The sequence below is a fragment of the Periophthalmus magnuspinnatus genome, chromosome 22 (assembly GCF_009829125.3).
Source record: "Periophthalmus magnuspinnatus isolate fPerMag1 chromosome 22, fPerMag1.2.pri, whole genome shotgun sequence".
Taxonomy (NCBI): Eukaryota; Metazoa; Chordata; class Actinopteri; order Gobiiformes; family Gobiidae; genus Periophthalmus; species Periophthalmus magnuspinnatus.
Genome location: NC_047147.1, coordinates 19,275,279 through 19,293,572, shown reverse-complemented (window position 1 = coordinate 19,293,572; position 18,294 = coordinate 19,275,279). Strand labels below are relative to the sequence as shown.

The following is an 18,294-nucleotide window of genomic DNA, read 5'->3' as shown; positions in this document are numbered from 1 at the left end:
ACTTGGGAAACCAGTCCATTGCTGAAGGGCTTGTACTACCATGACAATACTCAGGAAGAGACTCAGACTCCAAAACCACGATGATAATAAAAAAACAAAACAAATAAACACTCTTTATTTAGACAATAGAATGTGATTTTCAACGTTAAATGGTAGTACTTTCTTCCCATGTGGCCTCATTACTGTATAATCGCTTAGTCAGTTATTAGGAGCTTTTAAACATGTTACAACAGTTCCCTCATTATTAAATTACCCAAACCACTAATTACACTGATGCAGGCATGTTCATGTAATTCTGTATTGTCCTGCATTTAAAGAGTAAGTATTATGCAGAATCTATTTTTATTTTATAGCTTTTTATGATGTTATAACGTCGTTCCCTCATAAAAACATGCCTGAGGAGGTTTTAGATATCATCCATGTATGTTTGATTAATGTAACAATCTCTCCAAGGCACTTTTTGAGTACTCCTTACGGTTAGCTGTAAGATTCTGTACAAGGCTCCGCCCACAAGCCTATGTCACCCATGCTCCCACATGACAGTTCTCCATAAATATACACAAACATGATGCAAAACTGTACACAACAACTTCACAAAAATGATGTAGTTTCATTAGCGGGATGCAGACTGATTGTGTTGTGATAGTGCTCTGAAGGGGGAGCGGAGGGGAAATTTAAAGCATTAAAAATGAAAGTGAAAATGTTAATATCTTGTTTCCAGAGAATACAGCGCCTCCAAAACAACAAAAGTTAACATGGTGATCTAAGGATGTGTTAGCAGTTAATTCCCCATAGAAGTAAAATACCTCTTTAAGGCTTGAATGCTCAGAAAATTTCACCTACTCCCTATCTCAACCCACTTCCTTTTACTTAGTTGAAATTATTTGGAGTTATGTATTGTTATGCTTGGGTTCTTCTGTGCTCTGATAGCCTGTTGTCTTCCTGTTGTTATGCAGTGTCACGGTATGTGCTGACATGATGAGCCACTCGCCAGCATCTTCATGAGGAATGCAAAAGGAGCCTTCATATAGTATGCAAATCCTTTGGTCACTACACGCTGCAGGTACCTCCAGGTTTGATTATTCTGTATAGTTATACACAGTTGTGTTATTAAAGGAACTGTGTGGATTACTGTGTTTTTAAAAAGTACTACCATCACAACTGAACCTGGGTTGCCAGGGCCTTAAAGGGCTCATATTACTCTATTTTCTGATCTGTGTTATGTTGTTTCCTCATCACAAACAGACCTGGAGTTATGTTTTGTTTCATTCACACATGTTTAACACACACACCTTGCATACTTAGGCTGAGTTCTCTCAAAAAGTAAACTCTGTTCCACCTTGTGATGTCATGTGGTAATACAGGAAGTGCTCCACTGTGTTTTTTTTTTTGTTTTTTTTACTCCACACACCTTCACTAGAATCATTTGGGCGATTTCAGCCCTGGAATTGCCCATATCTACTGAATTAATTTGCAGCTGTTAACTTAAAAACTACCACTACATGACATCACAAGGTGGAACAGAGCATTTTAAGCTTTAGAGATATAGTTAGACTAATAATAAAGGATTACACAAACGTGTGAATAAAACAAAACACAACTCCAGGTATGTTTTTGAGGAGGTAACAACATTATAACATGGCTTAAAGCTCATAAGAGTCAATTTTATGTAAATCTATAGGACCTTTAAGCTGCACATACTTACAAGTTTTTCTCATTCTCAGTTTATGGACAGGCCTCATGTGAAAGCTCAGAACCTCCAGAATTTACTCACTGAGCTGCAGAGGCTGCACTAGCACTGATTCATGATTGGTTGCAGGCGCTGGGGTTTAGGTAGTGCCCATTCAGATCAAAGTCTGTTAACTGTAACTGGATTTCAGCATTCATCAAATGAGACTTGGGTGAGGCTCATTCTGCTTTCAGATAATCATCATGGGAACCACAACATCAAATTATAAAATAAACAGCTTGTCCATCAAGTCCAAGAATCAGCATAACAATTGAAACTGTATTTGACTTAAACATGTTTACCTCATAACTAGGCACATGGGTAGGTCAGGTTTATCTTATTATTACATTCACTTCACTACTGTTTGAGTACCACACCACTGAAAAGTAAAAAGTAGAGTAGTTTGATCATGTTCATGGTAACATCCTGACTAAAGTTTTCAAGCTTTGGCTTTGAGCAAACAAAAATAAATACACAAAAGAAAAGTTAAGAAATGTATTTCTATTGCAACTGTTGAACAAAATATGTATCATTTTAACCTATACCACTACATTTACAGTTTAACAAATGAACACTTGTGTGAAATACGTTTTACTCTTAAAGTACATTTTTAAATGGTTATCTAAATATTTTTTCATGTGATGCTTTTACTTTTATTTGAGTAACTTGTTACCCCTGTATCTGTACTTTCACTTAAGTTACAAAACTGAGTACTTCATCCACCACTGGCTTCTACCATGTGATGTCATACATGCAGATGGGGCAAGAGCCAGTTTTCCTCAGTGTTTACATTGCACTTTGCCATAATATATGTACAAATGTTGAACCTGATCATTTCTATCAGTGACTGGACCTGGTTGTATTACAAGAATCCACATTTGAACAGTATTTGTTTGAGCATTTCTCTATTAATGTTGTGACGCTGCTGTAAAATATTCAGTAACTTTAAGTAAAAAATGTCTGTTTTAAGTTCTATTATTACTCACATTAAAGGTACAATATGTAACTTTCTGGATAATGATTCCATGATTTCAAGGAAATAGAAAGTTAAAACCATACTTTGGAACATTCTCCATGGAGAAAGGTATATTTGATGCCATACTGTGGAAGATTATAGTCAAAGGAACTACATTTCCACGGAAACAGCAGGAGGTAACCCTCCTCTAGGCCAAATAAGGTTTTTGGAGATGCGAGTCTGCTCACAGTAAGGATTTTGGTTTTTAGTGCAATAAATACACACACAATAATAATAATGTAACTTTATAGCCAAAAAAGTAATAAGCCAAAAAAAGTAATAATAATAAAGTTATTGTAAAAGTCAATGTAAAAATCCGAAACTCACATCAAAAAATAGAACATGTCGGGACATGACAAAAATGATATTGTGGCCCCGCCCTAAAATGTACAGGAAGTCAGCCATATTGGATCAAACCCGGGAATGACAAAAGTGCACACCCTCACATTCAGGACATTTGCTCGCACAGTTTTCATCACAAACACCTCAAATTTGGCCAAATCCCACTAAACCCATGTGTGATTAAAGATTATCAATTACATTTTGAATATGACTTTGGGTGTGGTTATGGTGATTTTTTAACAAAATCACAATTTTTGGAAAATTTCAATAAAATATTTCTCTTTCACACCTTTTTTGTTGGAAAAATGCTAATACAGTGTTTATGCACATTTATGAGCTGAACGCAATGATATGCAAATCAAGGCACTCTCTCACAAAATGGCTCTCTAACGCCCTCTTCAAATTTCATTTTCAGAAATTCGTAGAGGACAATTGATTTGTCGTGGACTTCAGAAAAAATTCACAGGGGCCTTATTTGTGATGGGGCACAATGTGAGAAAGTCACATGACTGTAGCTGTTATGGTTTAGGAGAAAAATAATGGGTGGAAAATGCATTTCCATTATTATTATTATTTATTATTTTGGTAGGTGCCTTGAAGCCATTTTTGACCCCCTGAACGTTAACGAAAAGTCAATTTTATTGGACCCAACATTCAAGGTTGGTGAAAAATTTATTATTTTGATGTTCAAAAAAATTTATGTTTCAAAATGACTCAATAGCGCCACCTCAAAATTTGAAATACATTGCGGCAATGAGAGACCTTTTTCATCGTAGACAAATGAAATTTGGTACAAACATAGAACATGCCAAGACAAGTAAAAAAATTATATTATGACCCCACCCTAAACCCTACAGGAAGTCGGCCATTGTGGGCGGAACCCCATTTTTTCAAAATTTTACCTCTCACATTTGAATTTTTTACGCCTCGGATTTTCTTTCAAGAAACGTGCAAATTGGTCAAAATGAACTAGACCCATGTGGGATTATAGGGAACTCTTTTGGAATTTTCTAAGTTATAAAATGTGGGTGTGGCCAGCCTGCAAAGAAAAAAGCAATTTTTTAAGTTTTTAATTGCGTGTAACTCACACAGTTAGTGTCCTATTTCCCGGCATGAATGTACTATTTTTTCAAAATGTTGATCTGAACGCATAGATATACAATTTACACAGGTCAGACATTATATTGCTCCACAGCGCCCCCTTGAACCTTTTAATGGTATGCAAAAAATTACTTCGTCACAAACATTTGAAATTTGGCATGGGCATCCCTATTGACATACTGAGCAAAAAAGCCGATGACAATATACCTCTATTTTCAAAGGTGTTGCCATGGCAACGTCTGACATTTCTCATTGAAATACATGGGTTTTGTTTAACTGGGATGAAAAATAATTACTTTGTCATAGACCATTGAAATTTGGTACACATATTCCTCTCATCATACTAAAGAAAAAAGCCAATGAAGACATACCTCTATTTTCAACCGTGCAGGTGTGACAATGTCATAAATGGTCTCATTGGAATGAATGGAGCAGTATTACCGGTACTCAGTCGTTGATTTTGGGGGGAGGAGCGATGTAAGCGGGAACGAAAGGCAGGATCTCTGCGGTGGCGTGTACCCCGCGGTCGCAAGGGGTGGTGAGGGCCTTTATCACTGCTTGCAGTTTTCATTATTATTGTTAATAATAATAATAATAATAATTATTATTATTATTATTATTATTATTATTATTATTATTATTATTATTATTATTATTATTATTATTATTAATAATAATAATAATAATAATAATAATAATAATAATATCTTGATTTACTGGTCAATCTACGTTCCCACTCTCACCTATGGTCATGACCTTTGGGTAATGGCCGAAAGGACAGGATTGCAGATACAGGCAGGTGAAATGGGTTTCCTCTGCTGGGTGGCTGAGCTCTCCTTTAGAGTAAGGTGAGGAGCTTGGAGTAGAGCTGCTGCTCCTCCACATTAAGAGGCGCCAGCTGAGGTGGCTGTGGCAGCTCTTCCAGGTGCCTCCTGGACCTCTCCCTAGGGAGGAGGCCCCAGGGAAGACCCAGTACACGCTGGAGTAACTATGTCTCTCGGATGTGTCTGGGGTGAGGGAAGTCTGGGAGTCCCTGCTTAGACTGCTGCCCCCACAGCCCGGCCCCAGATAAGTTGAAGAAAATGGATGGATGGATATTTTTCAATAGCCCATGAATATTTCCTTATTTTAAATGAATAAATACATACAAATAAGTAGCCTAAATCTAACAAGTCAAAACTATTATTCTACGTGAAATGTTTAAACAAATAAACGAGAGCTGCTGTTGATTCTTCTGCTTCTTCTGCTTCTGCTGTTGCTGGTGGTGCTGGTGGTGCTGCTGCTGCGAGCGAGCCCAGAGTATTCAGCCTAATGTCATATTTAAGCCTTTCTTCTGACACCTGACCTCTTTAGTCTAGTGTTTAGTGTAGTGTTTGTTTTCCCTCAGGCAGAAATCCAAGAAAACCCAACTATGCAAATTAGGCAACACGGCTATGCAAATTGGGAACATCCCCTGAGGCCACTTCTTAGCACTGTGTAATAAAGTACTTCACTTAACTAAAGTACACATGGCTAATAATGTACTTAAGTACATTTTGCAGCAATCACCACTGGTGGGTGGAAGAAGTTACACCTACACCCTACATTTAGTTTGTCTCAAAATCCTACAAATCTCACCTTTTTGTTTCAATATATTCATTATTTTTAGTAATAGTATTTTTTGTAATTTGAGTGACTCGGTTTTTTTGCGTTACGCACACAGTGAGCTGCCTGTTCCCGCGCGCTGATTGGTCCGTGCGTATCTGGAAGAATTTGCATATAAGGCTCTTTAGAAGCAAGCCTCTGCACCCTCCGGAGAGCCGAGCACACGCGAAGAGGTAAGGTATTGTTTCTCTCTGCACGACGGATAGGCTCACTATAGACTGCAAATTATGATATAGTCAATTTAAAATGTTTTAAAATGTGTTCGAAGATTTACGCGCATGCATGTTTGGAGCAGATGTAGCGCTGGACTGATGCTTAGTCAAGAGTAAAAACATTATTTCTTAGCAACTTATTTAAATATGTAGGGGTGTGTGTGTGTGTGTGTGTGTAAGGGGGTGTGTGTGTAGGGGTGTGTGGGGGTGTGGAGGGGTGTGTGTGTGTGTGTCTCTCACTCTCTCTCTATATTCATCCATACTGAAGTTGGTTTGTAAAAAACTTCACAAGACCAGGCATAGTCATCAATGAATGGATTGATATCGCATATTTACCAAAATAATAACAAATATATACATTTTAGAGTAAACATTTTTGATGCAATATTTATTTTGTTTAGCCTATAATATTCTACAAATTTGAGAAATAAAATAAAAGACATAAATAAAATAAAATCTACCTATTTGCATTTAGTATTTTTTACTAAATAGTTTAAAATCTCAAAATTAAGTTTCATTATATTTTCACTGACCAAAAATGTTCATTGTGTAAGAAGCAGGAGTGTCGGACGGATAAACACTTTAATGTTTTTCAACATTAAATAATAGTACTTTCTTTTGTATTCCCATGTGGCCTTATATCTGTGTAACTCCTCAGTCGTCCAGGTAGGTTCATAGTGGTCCATGTGTGTATACTAGTCTGTGTGTCTTATACTTGTTACAGGTCTAAAGCTATTCAGGAAAGGTTCATTTTTGCCCTATGAACGTGACTTTTTTTTGTATCAATACCTGCTCAAAGAAGTATCTAGATTAGTATCTGTTTTTCGCTACTTTTGATAACTCTTGTTCAGTCCACCAATATGGTTTGACTCAGAATTTGGTGCTACATTATACTGCTACATTATGCTTTATCGGGACGGCATCTGGGATGAAAACATGTCCGAAAATATATAACACATTTCTTACTGTTTTATAGAAATACTGAAATATGTTTATCATGGCAAGCGAGTCAGAGGAACGCACGGAGCAGGGAGTGGGGAGCAGTGAATTGTCCTACCGCCTGAGACAGAGCGCACACAGTTCAGACAAAGAGGACATTCATGAGGCAACACAGGAGCGGCTGAATCCTCACACCTGCTACCACTCGTCTGGAGTCACAATCTGTTCTGAGGAAAATAAAAAGTCACACGCAGAAAGTTTGAAATTCTCCAGGTAATCACAAATGTCTTTATGTAGGACAGTAGGGCTGGGTCCCTCATGATACAATACACGACTTACAATATGATATGACATGTGATAATCAATATGTTGCATCATTATTGTAAGAACCAAATATATTTAAACAATAGTATTTCTTTGTTAAACCACCACCTGTACAAACCTGATATGAAGTACACTTATATTAATACTAAGAACACTTAATGTCAGTGTACTCTGTAAACAAGTTTCCTCTCTTTAAACAAGCACCAAAACTGTAGATCTATCTCATCCAATAAGGTTCATCTGGTCTTCTGTTCATTTATTTTAAGGCAAGGCAAGTTTACTTGTATAGCACAATTCGTACACAAAGTAATTTAAGAAGGACGTTAAAATCACACAAAATTAACATTAAAAGAGAAGAGTGCAGAATAAAAAAAGCTTTCAATCATGTGCACAGCTAAACAGAACCATTTTGAGCCTGGATTTAAACATTGTCAAAGTAGAGGCCTGTCTCACATCTTCAGGAAGGCTGTTCCAGGTTTTAGCTGCATAAAACTGAAACTCTGATTCCCCATGTTTCTTCCTTACTCTGGGCACCAGCAAGAGGCTGGTCCCTGAAGAGTGTGAGATGGTTCATGTGGCACTAACATGTCAGAGATGTTCTTTGGTGGAGAGACTTGTTCACAAGCAGAGCTGCTTTAAAGTCTATTCTCTGAGCCACAGAAGCCAGTGCAGAGACCTGAGCACAGGACACATGTGTGAAGTACTTCCTGGTTCTAGTCAGGACCCGAGCAGCAGCATTCTGGATGTACTGCAGCTGTGTTAACACAAGTTTAATATATTCTTTTTCCAGACCGAGGTTTAGTTTGTTTTCATATGTGACAGTTTGGACTGCTCCACTCTGAGGAAGAGCACCAGTGAGCAGTCCAAACTGTCAGGTATGAAAAGAAACTAAACCTTGGTCTGGATAAATAATCAATTAAAATACAACTGTAGCACTGTTAGTAGTAGTTTTCCCAAATACCTTTTACTCTTACTTGAGTAATTTCTTGGACCACTACTTTGTACTTTTACTAGAGTAATATTATTTTGTAATATTATGCAAAATTATTCTTACTTGTGTACACCTCTGGTTGTTACATTGTTCATATTTAAGGTCTGAGCTGGAAGAATACAGTATGAGTAATCGCTCTGATGATGAAGAGGAGCTGGAGGCGCCGCTGCCTCTGAGGTCTGAGGAGGACTGGCATCATTCTACCCACCATCACAGTGAGGGCCCTTATACAGCACTTTTACAGGGCGCAAGTTTTCTTTTTCTTCAATAATATGTTTATTTGATTGATCAACATCGAATAAATGTCAAATAAAGTATCCATGTAGACGGCACCACTCAAAAGTACAATAAATCATATAAAATATATACCACATAGTAAGCATAAGAGTCTGAACATATACATATATATTTACATGCATATATACATACTCATATGTATACATACACATGTAGAGGCATAGTGCAAACTTGAAGTGCATATTGTGGTACTTAATTCTAGTTTAGTATAATGTCAAGGTGTGAAGTACAATTTTATCAGATTGAAAGTAGATTGTATGTATATTTTATCTTTTAAAGCATTATGTAGAAATTATTTATAGGATAACAATTACATAACATTACAACTCATATTTTTTGTTCTATGATAGTTCTTCTAAAATGTTTAAACTACTTGGTAACACTTTTCAACCATTGCATTTTATGAAAGAAATTAATCTTGAATGCAGGACAGCAGGAAGCAAAACTCAGCTTGTAAAAACATTTGTCTGACAGGTCAAAGATATTAATCGCTTTAGGCACAACACAACTCAACACTAGACACTTGATCATTACCCTAATGAATCATTTACCTATAAAATAATTTGATATTTTCGCACGCATTGTCTTGTAATGTCTGCTCTCACCAAATAAATCTGTCTAGATGCCATTGAGTTGCCAAGAAATTATTGACTTTTCCATTAATCACACATCACCATTTAAAAGTATCTCATACTATTATACAAACAGTATTCAAAGTATTCAAAATGTAGTCTTCAGAAGGGTGTGGTACACAGTTTCATTTACTTCAGTAACTTTTTAAAGAAAATGTACTTTTCCTACACCATACTTTCGCTCCTACTTGAGTCATATTTTTATTGAAGTAATAGTACTCTTACTTGGGTAAAAGTTGTGGTTCTTCTTCCCACTGTGAGTACGTTTACAAGTAACCAAAGTTTTATGTCGACAGTGCACTGCTTCATGTTTCATCTATTACATTAACTTCATTTTATAAATCACATGGCACGTCCTGACACTTACACTTTACGTTACTCTTACTGTAGTAGTTCCCAAATACTTTTTTACTCTCACTTGAGTCATTTCCTTGGGCCACTACTTTGTTATTCTACTTGAGTAAAATAATTTTGAAGGAAAACATTACTCTTTACAAATGTATTTTCTTTATGACTCTTTCACAGGACATTGCCATACTTCTTACATTAGTACACCTGACCGATATCATCATGCTCCTCCCTGGCTCATCTGTCAGCATCCTGTCTTTCGTCACCAAGTTCACACCTGGCACCCATCCGTACAGCCGAACTGGTTAGTAAACAAGCTGTCTGTCATGTTACTGTCACACCACTGAACACTTTGTTTTATGTGGGTTTGGCCCCGGTTTTATCACTCTAGGTGCCACAATCCTCAGCAGACTGGTGAGAGCAGCGCCTATACCGGCCTGGTGTCTGTGAATGTGCCGCACTTCTCCCTCCCGCCAGCAGGGGGGGTGTCGCAGGCGCAGTTCGGAGAGATGGCCTCAGGATGTTACGCAGAGGAGAGGAGAAAAGGAGCGGGGCTGCCAGAGGAGTGCAGTGAGTCAAATAAAATGTTAAATGTTGTGTTTAACTTACTGTGCTGTACTTGAGTTTTACCTTCTTAAAGAGTCAATATTATGCAAAATAGATAGTTTTTAGCTTTCTACCATGTTATAACATTGTTCCCTCATCAAAAACATGCCTGAAGAAGAGGTTTTATATATCATTCATGCATGTTTTAGTATTTTAGTGATCTCTCTGGGGCCCTATTTGAACCCTCCTTATAGTAAACTGTAAGATTCTGTGCAATACTCAGCCCACAAGCCTACGTCATCCATGCTCCCACACAACAATTTTTCCATAAATATACAAAAACATGGTGCAAAACTGTCCACATGACAAACCTGATGAGATGTACAGTAGTTTCATTAGCGGGATGCACGCTGATTGTGTTGTGATAAGGGAGACTCAAAGCTTTAGAGTGAAAAGCGAAAGTGAAACTTAAAAGATATGTTAAGATGTTGTTTTCAGCGAATATAGCATTTTCAGAACAATAAAAGGTAACAAGGTGATCTAAATATGCTATGTGTTAGTGTTTAATACCCCAATGAAGTTTAATACCCCCTCTTTAAAAACAGAGCAGTTCATTTTTGCAGTGGTCTAAGTTATAAATCCCGAGAAATCTAATTATTCCACCGCGATTAGTTTATAAGTGCTTCTGACAACTCACAATCTGCATGCTGACGCACACTTCCTGATTATCTGACATTACACAGTCGTCTCATTTTGACTTCAAGAGTTGCTTATACAGTATCTGTACTAGGGAAAGACACATTTTGCTCAAATACATGGAAAAATCAAGTACAGGGCGTTTAACTGACTGAGCACATAATACAGCAGGTACAGTATATGGTCTTATATTGGGCTGGGAACCAAAACTCAGCTCCTGTTTGGCATAGGCCAAAAAGGTCCTGTAAGTACAAAGTTCATTTGGTTCATTTTTAATACAATCGCCATGTCAGTGAGCCAATAATTAGAAAAAATACAAAGCAATGCAAACAAACAAAAGCTGTATTCTTTTTGTATTTTTTTGTTATGTTTTAATTAAAGTCTTGAATAGGTTTGACTGTGCTCCACTCCCTCTCATCCATCAGTGAGCGTGTGAAAATGGCTTGGACATGCTCATACTAGCTCTGGGCTTAGAGTCAAAGAAGCACATTATGGGACATGCTATGGCAAAGGTGTGACACTGTCAATGAATCTGTTAGATTGATGATATTCAGTTTGGTTTAGTATTTTGTTTGGTAAAGATCCAAGATGCCAAGGCACGAGCGAGAGAGCCTGAGATTCAGAATATGTCTGCTGAATATTTAAAAGGTAATTTTTTATTTTGAATTTTTAAACACTTTGAATGTGTATACTTAAAAAAGCTGTTGAAATTATTTTATCTATAATGTTTCACAGTATGACATTTATCTCTATGGAAACAAGCACTAGGCCATGTTACTGTTCAAATGTGGAGAGACGAGCTCACTCACAATAAGAATGTCTGTCCCATTAGGTGCACCATTCATTTCTCTGTCAAACTGATGTTGCAATGTTTTCTAAGCCTTTCTAACTGTCATACATCTCAAGACAAAATACCACAGTCATATAGGTGAGAAATGTGACGTGTCTTCTTTACTGACACAAAAATATTATGACACTGGCAAACTGTCCAAATGAAATAATAAATCATAAGTTACTGTCATGAAAAAGTTAGTGTCAAAAGAAAAATTCAATTTTGTCAATTGGACAAAAGTTTTAGAGTGAAGACGTTTCGCTGCTCATCCAAGAGGCTTCTTCACTGCCTTATACCTATCTGAAAAGAGGAGATAACTACACTGAAACTAACACACCGATTTATTTACAGTTTCTGTTTGTAGGCTAGGTCTGTTGAACTACATTAAGTTTGAACTGTGCCTGAGTCACAGTTTGCTCTCACAACTATTAGCATACTGACTGCACTATTGTTTTCCTTGTTTTGATTTGGGTCTGAGGGTGGAGTTATACATTTATAAATAGGTGATAATAGGTGATTATGACTAAGTTCCCCATTCCTAGGAATGCTGTCATGTAAAGGCATGTAGCCTGACACTGGGTATAAGATGTGTTTTAGGACAAATGTTCATTCAAAGCATTACAATTTCAAAAATTTTAAAAACTTCTAATTAAATTTCAAATTACTATGAGCTAATTACTGTTTGTTTTGTATTGCAGGAAGTATTTTCATTACCTACTCATCTGACGCCTCCTCAGACATGCTCCAGTTTGCTGAATTCCTGTCCAAACAAGGATTCCGACCCACTGTAATTGATCTTAATTCACACATGATTTTAATTAATAGTTTTATTTAATTTTTATGTATTTTGTGGGTACTAAAGATGTATCGACTATAAGACTGAAAATTAACTTAATTTTAATAAATTTAATAATCTTAATTTACATATGATTTTCTTGTATTTAATTATTTTCTTTTATTTATTTATTTTTCGTGCTTCTAAATGATGGGATCAAGGAAGAAAGTTTGACATAATTCACTACACAATTTTAAACTGTCACACTGTATAAAGCATCATTCAGGAAATGGAAAATGTTCAAAATGTGATTTGTTTTTTTCAAACATTACCAATTCTCTTATATTTTAGTTTTGTCCTCTTTTTGCAGATTGACGTAGTAGACATTCCTGTTAACTGCACGGACATCAACAGGTGGAGAGATGGTTTTTTAAAAGATGTGAGCCACTACTTTAAAAAGTGCTTAATTTTAATATTTCAAACTCCTAAAATATAAAATATATGATTCATTGCCATAGCCCTCTACTCTGATCATCATTGCCATCAGCCCCAAGTACAAAGCAGATGTGGAAGGAATTGCTGTGGACACCCAGGGCCTGCACACTAAATACATTCATTCTATGGTAAATGCCAGATGCTACTGATAAAATGAGTTTACTATAGTTTGTTACTATATAAAATAATTTCCATATTTTGTGCTTTCAGATTCAAAACGAATTCATCCAACAAGGCTGCTTGAATTTCAGATTTATACCTGTTTTATTTCTAAACACATCCCAGGTAAGACATTGTTAAGTCGACCTGAGAAACATGATAAGACGAGTGAGATGCAGGTAACAGATGAGGCAAAGGAGGGCTGTGGCAGGACGATGGAAGGGAGAGAGAGTGTATTTGTCTGAAAGGCTTTTGAGGGAAGCTGACTCCGGTCGACAACAGGGACTGATGCTGCAGATTAGCAACCTCACCTCCTTCCGTTTACCCCAGAGCAGCGGTGGCTACAGTAGCAGCTTACAACCACCAAGTATGAAGTGAAGGAATAATTATTACAGTGCAGCACTTTGAGACTTCAACAAGCCTATAAAGAGTGAATTACAAGTAAAACATTATTATATTATTACAACAGAGTAGTGACAGCGGGCTACCAGCCTGCACCTGAACACTATACTATAGACCAGGGGTGTTCATTACGTCGACGATCTACCAGTCGATCGCGAAGGCATTTTGTGTAGCTCACGTCCCGTCATCCATCCAGTCACATGACTAATATACAGGACAACCACCTGACCACCAGATTACACCTGACCCTAGGTCACATCATGGGCGCTGCATAAACAAGCGCTAGTCAGTTTAACCCTATACCGTCGGATCCTATCGTCGCAGATACAGCGGGTTGTGGACTTTCCAGCAGCGTACTACAGTAATCTGCCTCTGTTGTCCCTCGAAGGTGACGAATGAGAGCGCGGGGGCTGCGGGGATTTTCACTCATTTATTCGATGCGTTAAAGAAAAAAATACGGATGGATGTGTAAAATAGAAGTAGTTGTGTGAAAAATGCAGTAAATTCTGATACTTCGTTTAACATGATTTTTATGGCTATAAAAAAAAGACAAAACCGTAATCAACATGATTAGCTCTGTTATCGCTTTCAAACGAAAAATGCAGTTTTACTCCTGGCTGTCAGAAGCTTCTGCCCGAACTATACATCCCTCACTGATCCCATTCAGTGCAAGTCATCAGAGCAGTAATCATCATTCAAGTAATTATGAACATGTAAGAAGTTCAATTGTGTTGCGCAGTATTATCTCATGACGTTGTGCAAGGTACATCAAAATGCACTGTACATGTAAGAATTCATAATATATTTACAAATAAATATATGTTTAACATTTTTGTATTAGGTGGTAGATCTTTCAGACGCGATCATTTTAAAAGTAGCTCACATACTGAAAAAGTCTGAGCACCCCTGCTATAGACTATAGAATTAGGTAGGCCGATCCAAAATATCTATCCTAAATCCAAATGTAGTGTTGTGATGATTGTGAACATTATGATTCCACTTAGCACTTATACATTTCCATATATGTTTTTGTGACCAACTTAACAATATTCATCTACAATTATAAATGATATTATATTTTAATATAGATCTGGTTTAGTTCTGATTTAGACATGGGTTAGCCACTCTGGTTTAGTCTTTGCTTAGAAGTAAATTAGGCCTAGTTTAATCCTTAATTACCCATGATTATTTAGGATTTAGAACTGGTTTAATCTTGGTTCATCTTATTTCACACTGGTTAAGTCCTGGTTTAGCTTAATTTAAACTGGTTTAGTCATTATTTAGACATCGTTTAGACCTGCTTTAATCCTGTTTTTGTCTTGTTTAACCCTAAATTAGTTTATTCCTGGTTTAATCCATATTCAGACCACTGTCTTCCCTGCACTTGTCAGGAGCACGTACCTAGCTGGCTGCAGAACACCAAAGTCTACCACTGGCCCCTCCACAGTGAGGACCTATTACTACGGCTACTGCGGAAAGAGAGGTATGCCCCGCCCACTGTCGCCAAGGAGATCAGCGTCATTATTCAACCAGTGCCTCTCTGTGCCACTACGTCCCCACTACAACCACTATAGACTTGAGTTACTCCTGTAGTAACATATTTATTTTGTACATATAACATATACTCTTTGGAAATCCCACTGCTTAAAGGCAGATAGTGATTTAATTAAAAAAACATCAATCAATAATGTTTGAGTTGTCATAAATCACTTTTAGTTTGTCCCTGCAGGGCTGCCGTAGCTGTTTAAGTGATAAGTAGGACATGCTGCATCCAGTCTCACCTTGAAGTACATTCATCTAATACTTAAACAAACTGTTAATCCAAACATTTTTTACTACTACTACTACGTACTGCTACTGCTATTTATCACTAGCTCTTATCAAGGTGACAAACGATATCTGCCTGAACACTCACTACTAAAACTGTCATGACAATCAATATATCAACTTATTGTTCAATCGGTTATAGATGGAAAGATCTTTTTTTATCATGTGTACCTTTTTTACTGCTGGGAAATGTTGGGTTATTTTTTTGGATTGTGATAAGATTTAAATTGTAAAAGTTTGAATTATGAACCTCTATGAGTCATTGTAGATACAAACAAATTACTTAAGTGCTGCATTCTGTTTCATGTTTTTAAAAAATATATTATTATATATATATATATAATATATACTTTTAGAATATTTTTTTGAGGGGGATAATTCCACATTATGGTTTGCTTTCAATATTATCACTTATTGTCTGTATTTACTTCTGTAATTTATTGCACTTCAAAATGTGTTATTGTGACAGGCCTACTCACTGTATTTACAAGCACATGGGTATCTGGCCTTGCCCAATTTTTACAAATAGATGTAAAACCAGGAACTACGAAGTGAATCTTAAAGAACCCAGTGACACGTCTGGAGAAGCTGATACTCTGGTGCCCACTACATGTAACAGCATAGTTCGATTTACTTTAGGCGGCGACTGGGAGAGGTTTCAACTGCTCGGGATTAGAAGCAACTAGGGAAATATAGACATGTTTGAACGTGTCCTCGCTCACCATGGACTAGCACATGTTTCATTGATTTGGTCATCTATGTTTAGACGATAGTGAAAACAACCAGAGCTTTTATGTGTTCATTTGTGCTGCAGAGAACAACTTTTTCATGTCTAAAAATGAGATGCTCAATGTAAATGAGATGTCATTTACGGATATGTCAAAATAACAAATTTTGATGTTATGATGTATTGCTGAAGAAAATATAGAAGATAAATGATAATTTTTAAACTAATTTATGCCAATGATGCAATAAACTTAAAGTAGAATTGTCCCTGAAAAAATATTCTAAAAGTATAATATGGCTAAAAATATGAACTGCAAGAAATAAATAGCAGAATGAAACATTTTAATTATTTTTTAAGCTTGTACAGCTTAAATCTAATCGTAGAACACAAAAATAACAAGAAGTACCCTACTTGTACCAAGAAAATGTGCCCATGATGAATATTGACCCCCCCAAAATTATTGTTTCATCTTACATATATTGAACGGTTATCATGACAGGCCTAGTCGCTTATCTATTTCTGTCAAAAGTGAGGTTATAATAGACTTAAATGAGTAATTAGCTGAAAAGTATGAGGGCTAATGCTAAATTACAAGACTCCAGTGAATGCCTCATAGCCCCCAGTTCCCACCTATTGGGTTCTTTGACCTGGGACAAGAGTGGTCTGACAATGGCCATATGAATTAGGTTCAGAGTTCTCTGTTCATGTAAAAGTAGTGACTGACGTGGGCAGCATCTTAATCCAGTTAGATCTGAGTGGTGCTTTTGACACCGTCGATAATGATATCCTCTTGCAGAGACTAGAGGACTGGGTGGGCATCTCTGGTGCTGTCCTAATTAGTTCAAGTCAGGGTTTATTAACCTTTTCAGACCTGAGGGCTACTTCAAGAGCATTAAGTTGTTCAAGGGCTACCAGTTCAGAAGTATATCCAAAAGACTCAAAGTTCTAGTACTTTGTTGAAATTAGACACGGTGTCTCAGATCACATGTGGGCTGCCCCAGGGGTCAATTCTGGGTCCCCTTGTATTCAGTTTCTACATGCTGCCATTGGCCTGTTAATCCATGGGTCCACAACAATGAAAACTTCTCAAAAGTAATTCCTTTGCTCAGGTCTCTGCACTGGCTTTTGTGGCTCAGAGTATTGACTTTAAAGTAGCTCTGTGTACAGGTCTCTCCATGTAGGCCATGGAGAGACCTGTACATCTCCAACATGTTAGTGCCATTTGAACTTGCACTCACTCAGACCTCAGGGACTGGCCACCTACTTATGTCCTGATATAGTCCTGTTCAGTTCTGGTTTAGTTCTGGTTTAGTCCAGGCCTCATGCTGGTGGTCTTCTTGAAGATGTGAGACGGGCCTTTACTTTGACAATGTTTAAATCCAGGCTCAAAATGGTTCTGTTTAGCTGCGCACATGACTGAAACAATTTTATATTAACTTTAATAATTACAATAATAATTATTTATGTTAACTTGTATTGCCTACATGGCTATTTACTCTACTGTGTCCCTGAGATATAAAAGAAAATAGATACATTATAATTAAGTTAACTATGTAAATATGGTGCTGCATTTCATCTGTCAGTTCTGTAATGTTATTTGATTTGCACTGAAACTATTTGTTATTTGTTTACAAATGAGTTGGATTGGATTAATTATTTCTGATATTAATTATCTAAAGGTAAGTGTATATCTATCTATCTATCGATCTATCGAGATATATATATATATATATATATATATATATATATATATATATATATATATATATATATATATATATATATATATATATATATATATATATATATATATAAACATTACTACCACCTGCTATGGAGATGTTAAGATGTCCTTTGCCTTGAATCCTCCCAAGTATGGCATTATACATGTCTATCTTGCATTGTTTTTGATTGCTCAGTTACTTCTTACACTGAGTGGGCTCGCCTCTCCGCAGATGTGACCTGTAACATGACATGAAGGCATCACCTCTTTGTATCCATGGAGATGCCTATGTTTAATTACCTTTTCTTGCTTTCTACCATGTTATAATGTTCCATCACCAAAAAATAAATGTCATCCATGCATGTTTTTGTAATTTTGTGATTACTGCCTTAATCAAATCCTACAGTTTGCTGATTCTGTCCAATGCTCAGCCCACAAGCCTACGTCATCCCTACTCCCACATGACAATTCTCTCAAATATACAAAAACATGACACAAAACTGTACACAGCAACTTGACAAACCTGATGTGATGTGCA

The 18,294-nt window shown here is 36.7% G+C and overlaps 1 protein-coding gene across 1 annotated transcript; it reads left to right on the top strand.

Annotated features, from left to right (window-relative positions):
* Positions 1–5,987: 5,987 nt before the first annotated feature.
* On the top strand, positions 5,988–15,252 carry LOC129457338 (E3 ubiquitin ligase TRAF3IP2-like). The gene is made up of 9 exons (XM_055231121.1): positions 5,988–6,004; positions 7,020–7,255; positions 8,400–8,512; positions 9,752–9,878; positions 9,966–12,435; positions 12,794–12,862; positions 12,942–13,046; positions 13,129–13,203; positions 14,871–15,252. Exons 5-9 carry the CDS (start codon positions 12,388–12,390, stop codon positions 15,051–15,053), a joined length of 480 nt encoding a protein of 159 aa, XP_055087096.1. The 5' UTR covers positions 5,988–6,004; positions 7,020–7,255; positions 8,400–8,512; positions 9,752–9,878; positions 9,966–12,387; the 3' UTR covers positions 15,054–15,252.
* The last annotated feature ends 3,042 nt before the right edge of the window (positions 15,253–18,294 follow it).